Raw genomic sequence first — 10,833 nt, 5'->3', positions numbered from 1 at the left:
CTTAGATATATAAAGGCTTCTTGTACCTTAATACATGGAGTAAAGAGCGCTATCACAAAGCAAAACTTAACAATAACAACAACCGTGATGCCTCAGCATGAAAACATCAGACTGTAGGAAAACACACACACTCGTCACCGTGGTTACAATACCGATCCATCGATACATAAACTATACTTCCGCTCACCAAAGCTCCAGAAGAGGGTCAACTTCTTTCATGTTCTGTTTGTATTATTTAGCGCTGGTGATGTAGTCTAAGCCCTCTCGTCTCCTCTTCATAACTACACTTTTCAGCTCTGACTTAAGAGATGATGTTGGGGCTGCGAGCGCTTTGCTCCACTTGTGATTTATTTTTTGCCGCACACATTGAATGAAAAACTACTCTATTCAATGCGCAGTGTAGTAAAAAAGTCCTTTGTTTTCCATGTCATTCATGTGTTTTTATTTTCAGAAAGTGAAGTTATTTATTTGTAAGCTCCAAATCCTAATTTTTCCCTGAATAGCCTTTGTGCCCTAAAAAAATGTGTGACACCAAAGGCCAAATGGCCTTGCCCCTAAAATGACGAGATTCCAAGCCTGGTGATGGGCAAGTTACTTCCAAAATGTAATACAGTACATATGACTTATTACTGTCTTTTTAAAGTAATAAGTTACATTACATTATTACTGTCTCTGAACTGTAATGCGTTACACTACTTTTGCGTTACTTTGAGTTACTTTCAACAAAATAACCGCTAAAGTATGGCTTTAAATGCTAACATGTAGTTTATTGCAGCTCATTAATTAAAGCTATCTACGTATGCTCCGTTTACGTGGGCTAAATAATATTTGATACCGGTAGCCAGAGGTGGGACCAAGTTATGTTTTGCAAGTCACAAGTTAGTCTCAAGTCTTTGCTTTCAAGTCCCGAGTCAAGACCGACAAGTCTCAAGTCAAGTCCCAAGTCCTACCGTTTGAGTTTCAAGTCCTTTCGAGTCCTTTTAACAACGGAGAAATAATATTTACACAAATCATTTCTGTTTTAAGACCTCTATATATTTATCAAGCCAAGAACATTGTTCAAACACATCTGAAATAAACAAAGGCAAATGTCATTTCCACAGAAAGTGCTGACATTGTATTTCCATTGCTTATTGCACTATAACTGTCTCACAAGATCCTCATTTTTGCAAAACACTTCACCTTAAAACTTAAATCTAGCCTTGAACTAAAACACACGTCTTCACCCTCAAACAGGTATTTGGAGGATCACAGAAACAGTTGAATGTAACTTTTCCAAATGTGTTACCACTTTACAAAAAATAGTTTCAGTCTTTTTAACTCATTTCAAAACCTAAGTGTAACCTTAACCTTTTCAAACAGTGTGTGTGTGTGTGTGTGTGTGTGTGTGTGTGTGTGTGTGTGTGTGTGTGTGTGGAAGGGGACTAGATGTGAAGTGTCATGAACATGACAATGAACAGAGTTGTGCTTTTCTATGTCAGGGCCCTATGCTGCATTGCATTTGCAAAAGATCAAATTGGCCAACAGTCTGTCAGTCATTTGTGCGCGATGGGGACGTAGTATGATGCCACCATGGCTGAAAACTCGCTCCACTAGAGCACTAGAGGCAGGCACTGCCAAGACTCTGGTGGCCACTCGGAAGAGTGAAGGAAGAGACTTCATGTTCAGTGCCCAGAACAAAAGGGCGTTCTGGCTGTGTCTAGGTAGTGACTTAGCTGTAGTGCTGGAGTGGTCCCAACATCCTTCTTCTGCCTCTTATGGTATGCAGCAAACAGCCCTTCTCCTTGTCCAAGGTCCTCTTGCTCTTCTTCATCAACCAGAGGCACAGGTTGCTCAGTCTCTGCAGCATCTTGCAGGATCAATTCTGGAAAAACATTTAACAGCAGAAACAAAAGAGCCCTTATTACATTGGTGTTGGTGATACAGTGTGAGACTGAAGAATGCAATTATTGATGCTGTCAATAAGATCAGACTTCGAGAAAAAAAGTTGCATTGAAGTCAATAATATTTACCTTTAACTTGTTGAGCCACCTCTGCCTTGATGTCACGATGGACCAGTACATGGTGCTCCACCCACAGCAGAGAAAAGGCTGGATGCAAGGCGGCTGCTTTGAGGTACACTGGGTCTGAAAAGGGGGCAGTGATCCCATCTTGAGTCCCGGCCATTTTCACGTTAATGAAGATCCCAAGACATCTTTGGTTCAGGGATGCCTGGAGACTTCCAACCAGGCCGCTCAGGAAACGAACTTGAGGCTTCAGCTCCTCAAGGTGATGATTGAGGGACAAGACGGATGGAACAACTGCACTGATTGTGACGACCTTCTCTCCCTGTGTCAAATCAGTTGCTTCTCCAAACGGCTTCAAGATGTCCACCAACTCCTTCAACAGATTCCACTCTCGTGGTGTGAATGACAACTCCTTATGCCCAGCCTTTTCTAGAATGGCACAGAGCTTTAGATGATCACACTGGAGAACTGCCTTTACTTGCCTCAGTGTTGAGTTCCATCTTGTGTTGACTGCAGCAGGGATGCCTTTCTGTTCCCCAAATTCACTATCAAACACATCTTTGAATGTTGTGCTTGTGTGCAGCAATGAGCTAAGTTTTGATAACTTGGAAAGAGAAGGACATGCCACTTTGTTTCTTTCAAACCGTCTCCCACCACCAGCTGAAGAGTATGCGCAATACACTGCAGGCGCTGTTTCTTTGCCATAGCAGCATCTACCGTTTGCTGTTCTTCCAGGGTTAAGTCACACCAGAGATCAGGGTCATCAAGATGATCTCCGTCATCATCCTCTTGTTCACTGGGGAAGCACACAGTGAATGCCTTTCGCATGTTAGCAGCATTGTCACTAATAATGTAGTTCAATTTATCTTTGATGATGTATTCATCGCTAGAGGTGGGTGCAATTCATCGATGTGGCGATGCATCGCGATGCTTCACGTGACGATTCGGCATCGATTAATTAAAGTCCATGCTTAAAAATAAAAAAATAATAAAATAAATAAAGTCGATGCTTTGCCGCAAGGCCGGAACAAAAAACACGTAAGCGTAACCTTAACGCGCACGCCGCCCGGACTGTTTAGTGAGTGTGACCACAATAAACAGAGCACGTTAGTTTCTTTGCAAAATGGTAACCGCTTCAGAAGCCTCCAAAGAGCAGGGTTTCCCACAGCGCTTTCCTGTTAAGGCGGCCGCCTTAACAACACGGGGTTGCCGCCTTGACTAACGTCACGTCTCCAGAAAAAAAATAAAAAATTATATAGATATAGGCCTATAGCGATATTCGCCGTTTTACTCTTTCATGTTTTCTACCTTTCATTCCAAACCGTGACTGACAGTCTTATCTTCTCTGCAGAACGCATTTTAAAATAAAAAACAAAAAACAAATAAAAGAAACGTTTTAAAATGTGGGGCTATGCCTCCAAATATGCCTCTGAATCGCGTGATGCGTCCGAACAGCGGCATCTAGTGGTATATGTCATTGTGCTATCATCGTTCGACCAACATCCTTCAAAACCAGCATTTTTCGGAAAGACTACTATTTGGATAGCTGACAACCTGTCGAATCTACTATTTGGATGGCTGACAACCTGTCGTATCAAGGTAAGATTATTATTGAATTCTATACTAGTCTAATAATAGTCTGTCAACTGTTCACTAGTAGGCTACCTGGATAAGCGTAATGTTTTCTTATCAAGGCTAATTGTGTTTAACGTTTACACGTGGCTATATTATTATAGCCTAGCCTGCCTTTGACATTTGCACGTAATTTTCTCTCGCAATGTTCACAGCCAAATGGATCGAAAAACTCAGCCCAAAATCGCCGGCTTCTTCATGCAACGTAGCCGGCCGACTTCACCCTCCGCATCGTCTCCCCCCCCCCCCGGAGATGAGTACGTGCCCCCCCCCCCCACCACCTTGACTAACACATTTTCTGGGGGAAACCCTGAAGAGCGTCCGATTCTCTCGCCACCGGGGTTGACTGCATCCGTGTGGAAGTACTTTGGATTTTATGAGAGAGCAAACAAGACAACTGACAAGATCTACGCGATTTGCAAGATTTGCAAAGCAAAAATAAAGTACATTAGCAACACCACAAACATAAGGCAGCACCTTGTACGCTTTCATCCCGAAACGGAGAAGGATCCTCCGGTCGTGCCCGCCACACAGAGGACCATCCTGGAGACTGTCTCCAAACTTCCCAAGAACTCAGAGAAGGCGAACACAATTACAAAAGCAATAGCTACTTTTTTAAATTTACGCCCGTATTCAGTAGTAAACAACAGGGGGTTTCGGTTAGTGGTGCACACCATGGAGCCGCGCTACAAACTCCCTCACCGAAAAGACTTCGCAGAGAAAGAAATGCCCCACCTCTACGACAAAACCAAAGCAAACGTCCTGGAGTCCATGAAGACGAGCAGGGTAGCGCTTACATGTGATGCGTGGAATTTGGTTGCCACCAAATCCTTCGTTACTGAAAAAAGCATTAAAGATCGCAATAATCGAAGAATCGGGCACCAATAATCGAATCGAATCGACAATCATTAGAATCGACGAATCGAAGCTCCCATAATCGAAATCGAATCGTGAGGTACCCTTGTTGGAACACCCCTATTCATCGCATATTGACTCAAATTGGTCACAGATTCGTTCAGCTGTGTGTGAGCCTTTGAAGCGATTGCACGCCAAGAGATTTGTATTTAGCTGTATCCTCTCTTTAGCTGTCTCTTTCTCTATCCAGTGGACAGTGACACCAAGGAATCCCCTCATCTTTCGGTCAGACCAAATGTCCAGTGACTGAAACATGCTCAGTGTTGCTCAATTGAGTTTGTAATCTTGAACGTCTCTCCCCAGCGAGGCTCTCTGTTTTTGATGTCAACGTTCTGTGACACACTTGGCTGTACTTACTGTCAATTACTGTCAGAAAGTGCAGAAAACTCTCAGGTTCCACAATAGACAGGGGAAGGTTGCAATCAATAATCAAGTTGGTCAGTATTGCGTTACTGATAGCCTTCTGCTGTGGATGACTCATGCTGTAATGCGCTACACGACTGTCCAAGAATTGTGAGATTGAAGGCTGTTGTGGTTCATCTATGATGCTTCTACTCATCTGGTATTCTTCAAATCTGTAACAGGTAAGCATATGAAACAGATGTCAGAAAGTCCCTTATAGCCACACATAAATTGCATTTGAAACTATCTCCTCATATATCAATGCTAACATTGTGTTCATATTTATTTCTGTATTATTATGAATTGTATAGTATACTGTAAGATTGTGTTTGTTTTAACATTACATTGATAAAATACATTTCCATTTTCAGTGTACACTTACTATATTCATTTATATGTTTCCTGCTTTACCTTGCCATCAAGCAGCCCTTTCCGACAGGAAACTGAAGTATGCTTGTTAACTCACTCTCTCCAGCACACCAGATTCCACTGGCAAAAACAGCTATTTTACCAGCATCACACAGAAATTGCTGGTCTACTGCTGGCTCAATGATTAAGTTTAATTGTGCTATTCTATGTCTTTGTTGATAGTTCAGCTTTGTTGTGATTTACCTAAATTACATAAACGACCTGAATGAGGCAGCAGTAGACTAGCAACTCCTTTGTGGTGCAAAGTAAAATAGCCATTTTTGTCAATAGAATCTGGTGTGATGGAGAGAGTGAGATATACTAAGTTTTCCTATCGGAAAAAATCGTCTGGCAGCAAGCTCAAATGGTACACATATTTATAATATAACGTACATTAAACTGACCTTGATTTGATTAGGCTTGCTTTAGTTTTGCTGCTGGCAGCAGTCTACTGTGTATGATCCACTGACTAGCTGCTAAGTACATACAATCTCGCTTCAAAAAATTCTAAACTATCCTTTTACAATATGTGAAAAGAATTGTTAAAGGAGCTGTGATGCTGAGACTATGTTTCCGGTGGCAACCACTGTAGAATGTCCGATTAGAACAATAAAAGGAAACGGTGTCCAAAGAAATGAGTCTGCAGGGTGTCTGCAGGTTTTAACAAGTGCAATTTTAGACTTTTTTAGACCTTTTTTAGACCATCATGGGTTAAATTTAAGACCTTCACGAAGTATTAAAAAAAAAGAAATAACAAAGCCAGATTGCCGTCAATTTACATTTATTGTCAATGAAACAAACATATTATTTACATTATTTACATGCTTTTAAGCTCTGCACTTTTGGTGGCAATTTCATCCCCCAGAACCTTAAGCTGGGAGAGCTTGTCTTTGGCAGCCCTCCTCAGAGCATTTGATTTTGAAATCAGATGTGCCATTTTGCTCCCAGCCTTGCCCTCTGCTTGCTCTGCCAACTCATCTGCCTCTTTGCCCAGGCTCTCAGTAACTTTATGTAGACTGTCCCTCTTGACTTTCAGGTCTTGTAACTGCTCCTCCGCGTGTGCCCTTTTCTTCCCTTGTGTCTCTGTCTCCTTCTTCTTCCTCTGTTCGTCCAAATGCACACGGTACCGTGACCTGGCAGCCATGACAGATTTCATTAGGTCAGGTGTAAGTGGAACCTTGGTAACGCCCCCATGTATTGCAACGTAGTCGTAAACAAGCCTGTGTGCGACCAATGTTTCTTCTTGCATATTCTCCGTCTCGATCTCTTTGTTCACTGAGAAGCCTCTCTCTACAGACGCCTGACCATGAGAAAGCAGTAAAAGGGTCTTGCAAAAGGCCCAAAGATCTGGGTATGCCTTGCCGATGAAGCCATGAAGGAAGCCATCTAGCCTCTTTTGCATTGGCTTGAAGGAGATGAAATCTTCATGCCTGCACTTCACAGACAACGCAGCATCGAACTGTTGGAGAATGGTGTCCCCTGAGACAAAAAGATGTAAAAATAAATTTACTTGTGGCTTCCATTTAGTCATCACCATTGTGGCTTTCCTTACAGCTCTGTGGGGGTACAGTCTTTAAACCACACAAAACGGGTGCATGGAAATGATTTGCTGGAGTAACCTAACTTAAGAGATCTACACTCAAATATATTGTGATCATATTTTGACATACAATAAATACTGATCAGTTGCTAAATGCAGATGCTAAATATAATATACAAGATTATCTGAAAGTGGCACGCATAATTTTCCTCAGCCCTTTCTAGAACTCCTAGTACCAGCACAAACTCCTCCTGCCAGCTGCCTGTTGAGCAGAAATGTCTGCACAAGTCCCTTCATCTTTGCCTTGCAGCCGTCTGGATCACTGCTCATCACTGTGGGGTCTAGACAATCCATCTGCCTAACGGTACTGTACTTAAGAGGACTCTTCTCCTGTACTTTCTTCACCATGCTTGAGAGTCCTTGCATGCAGTCCCTTTTAAATTCAAGAATCCTGAGGTCTGAACTTTTGCTGTTCTGTACAGAGAAATGCGAAAGGAATGTAAGCAAAAATGCTGTACACATGGGCTTCCCCCTGATAATCTTTGACATTAAGCTATTAGTACCTTGAGGGCCTCCTCAGCACCCAAGCCAATATCAACACAGTGCACCGGCATCAAGATATTCTTGTCACCTATGTCCAGTTTGGTAAGCTGGGCTGTGGTGATGTCCTGCAGAACCTCTCGTTTCACGAAACGACGCATCAGACTCTGTTGGACGATAACAAAAGAAACATTTCAATTACATAATTACTTTGCAAAATACTGTGTACCATTTTGACTGTTGTAGATTTGCTGTGAATGTGTCTTTGTTCACAACTGTATTTGTTTAATTACAGGCCTACATAATGCTTTACTTTTGAGCTGGCGGTGTAATGGGGTGGGTCGGTGGGCTGGCATCATAACCACACCAAAACTCTCAAAATCAATATAATGCAATCATAAAATCCATACATCCATTTCATGACAGTTTCCTAAAGAATGTTCTGCTCATTAGAAAAGGCATTACCTTGATCAACTCTGCCAGATCTTTGCCTAGGTAAGGCATCACCGGCTCCTCAGTCTGGTACTTCCTTAAAAACGGATCAAATAGCTGGGCGATGCTCCTGAAAAACTGCAGCTTAGGTAGAGTCAGGGGATCTTTCTGGGCTTCTTCGATTACAGCAAAGCTTCCAGTGCCAGGATTTGGAAGCTCCATTCTCCTCACAGCATTGGTGTACACCAGCATAGATCACCAGATATCCAACGCTCGTATCACGACAGGCAGGTTTACCAGCCATCGGTGCCCACACCATGCCAACGGGAAGCGGGTAGACCTGGTGGTCTTCTCGTAGTCCTCTCGTCTTGCGGGAACATTATGCAACAATGTGTGCAAGGCCCTGAGGATCTTGTCCACCTGCCACGAGAAGCCTGTTTTAAAGGCATTGTGTACGGTGTGTAACCCGCAGCTACCAACAGATATGAGCTGAGAACCAGCGTACAGGTCAGCATATTCCGCCTGGAACAGCTCAAAGAACTTAAAATTTACATTTGGACCATCCATTGAGATCGAAATCAGCTTGCTGAGGTCCAGGTGGCCCGCACATTCCTAAGGGAAGGAAACAAATCAACCAGTCAATTAAATTAGCATATATTTAAACAACAAAATCACACACACAGGCAATAGTTATGTGCAGCTAGCATACAAATAAGTAATGGGAGCAGAATGTAAAGGTTTGCCAATGAAAAGGAGGCATGTACAAATTATGATTAAGAGAAGGCAATTTAATACACAGATGTCCTCATTCATTCTCTCACACAGCAATTGCAGAGCACTACTTCAGAAAATGAATAAACCAAATCTCCCAATGATCAAAATATTTTCACTAAGAAACGTTTGGACATGGTGACAGAGACAACTGTATATGCGGATCAGACGCGCAGCCACACACCTTCCGATTTTAAATGGAGCCCCTTTTCATAACAGGAGATGAAATCGTTGGTCGGTCTTTGCATTACTTTTGGGATCATAAAACTACCGCAACACGGAAGTTGTATGATCCCTGCCGTACTGCAGAGACCGACGAATAACATACATCCCCAACAATGACAAATCAACTATGCTGCGCTAAGCAGCAACCGACATCTGGGGCCATGTTGTTGTTATGCAACAACCGGTGCTGGGGGCAATGTTGCGTTACGATAAACCTGGTGTGACAGCTGGCTACCCCGTAACAAGATGTTACTCCAGATGTAAGAAACGCAGCGATTGGCCAAAAGTACTTCTATTAATTTTAATCAAGAGTGACATTTTTACGACCAATCAGTGGATAAAAATAATACAAAAAAAGCACTTACTTTGATCTCCTTCAGCAAGTCGTTTGCTGTGGCATGGCCCATAAATTGTGAGCCCAGGTACCGGGACTGTACCTGGCCGTCATCCCAGTACCTTACCTGAAGGTCCAGTTGCTTCCTCTTTGTTGCGTGGTTAAGACTTTCGTCAAACATAATGACGAAGGGCCCGGTCACCTTTGAGATAAGCTCTTTTTTGACGAACTCTGCCACTCCAAATCGGAGTATGTACGACGTCTTGTCTCTCCCGCATTGGAATGTTTTGGCAACTGTGGAGTCGGGGAACATCGCTTGGAAAAGCTCTCCGATGCCGTCATTGGATCTGCATGACTGGTGTTTAGCCACTGTGTTAAGCGCCCACAGAACTTCTGCCTTCATTGTATCAGTGGAGCCCAATAGATCACGAATATTACCCGTATTATTTATTGATGACGTGCTGCTTGCTACTGAACAGAACTGGGCAATTCCATGGGAATTGCGTGCTGCATTTGCCGACTCCTGGTGTTTGCTGGATTTTGTGTGAGACTCCAGTGCCTTGATGCCCAGGGTCCCGAGTTTAAGAGTTCTTTTGCAAAACGTGCAGTATGCCTCACTGTCATCAGCGGGAACGCGTTTCAGCCAGTCTGCAAATTGCCCTATTGAGAGCCAATTGTCGTTGAATTTACATTTACCCATCCTTTTTTTTAACTTTCTCCTGCCATTCGGACGTTATCCTACTTCGTAACTATTCCCGCCTTGCTCGCACACAGAGAATCAAAATACTTGCTGCTGCATCCTGTGACGACAGTACATTTCCGTTTCACATCTGTAGTTTTATTATTGTACGTTCCACTAACAGCACATGTCATGTAGAACTACACGGACCATAACTGCCACCATAACAGAAAAAGAAAAAAACAGAACGGCGTGGAAAAGGACGTAAAAACAAAACAAACAAAAAAAATAATCCTTTGTCGATATTTTGCATTGAAACGTAGGTCTTAAATTACTCAAACCCAATTTTAGACTTACACTGCGAAATATCTCTATATTTTAGACTTTTTTAGGCCTGAAATTGAAAATGTGTAATTTTAGACTTTTTTAGACTTTTTAAGACCCCGCGGACACCCTGGAGTCTTTATTGAGTCTTCACACCCACAACACAGAGTAAGAATGATCAATGTGTGATCAGAGTTTGTATGTATTTATGTGTGTGGTTCTGAAATAAAGAAAGCAAACAAAGACATTTGGCTAATGTCCTTGAATGACCTTACAGTTAACACAATGGTATTTAGCATCGCTAACTTAGCAGGGCTACATGTAACCTTAATAATAGTTAACTGAAACATGAGGCTAAACATGAAGCTAACCTATGGCTTGCGCCCATACATTATCAGTTAGGCTACACCTAGCATGACATAGCATTAAATAGCCAAAATTAGCCTAAACATAGCAAACCTAGCAATAGCATGCTAATCGCGATTAGCATAAATTAGCTTGAAATAGCATCTGAGGTAAAATACAAATTAACCTAAAATATCCCTATGATAGTTATGATTTTAGACTAAAAACTGATACACACTGATGCCCAAACACAAAAACTCACCACTAGATGCACGCACAC

The 10,833-nt window shown here is 42.4% G+C and overlaps 1 protein-coding gene across 5 annotated transcripts; it reads right to left on the bottom strand.

Moving 5' to 3' along the window:
* Positions 1–6,127: 6,127 nt before the first annotated feature.
* Positions 6,128–10,297, bottom strand: LOC134870917 (uncharacterized). Of its 5 annotated transcripts, none has more exons than XR_010166616.1 (5): positions 9,237–10,297; positions 8,428–8,487; positions 7,909–8,295; positions 7,467–7,610; positions 6,128–6,842 (listed from the first exon to the last, which is right to left on the bottom strand). XR_010166616.1 is itself a non-coding variant. In XM_063893437.1 (5 exons), the coding sequence occupies exons 3-5, from the start codon at positions 8,125–8,127 to the stop codon at positions 6,181–6,183; spliced, it is 957 nt and encodes a 318-aa protein (XP_063749507.1). In that variant the 5' UTR covers positions 8,128–8,295; positions 8,428–8,487; positions 9,237–10,291; the 3' UTR covers positions 6,128–6,180. The 5 variants fall into 5 exon arrangements, 3 of the variants coding, with proteins under 3 accessions (XP_063749507.1, XP_063749510.1, XP_063749508.1); XM_063893437.1 differs by having other exon boundaries at positions 7,535–7,610; positions 9,237–10,291; XR_010166615.1 differs by lacking the exon at positions 6,128–6,842 and adding an exon at positions 6,859–7,377.
* Positions 10,298–10,833: the final 536 nt, after the last annotated feature.

The sequence above is a fragment of the Eleginops maclovinus genome, chromosome 10 (assembly GCF_036324505.1).
Source record: "Eleginops maclovinus isolate JMC-PN-2008 ecotype Puerto Natales chromosome 10, JC_Emac_rtc_rv5, whole genome shotgun sequence".
NCBI lineage: Eukaryota > Metazoa > Chordata > Actinopteri > Perciformes > Eleginopidae > Eleginops > Eleginops maclovinus.
This window is presented reverse-complemented; position numbering and strand designations above follow the sequence as displayed.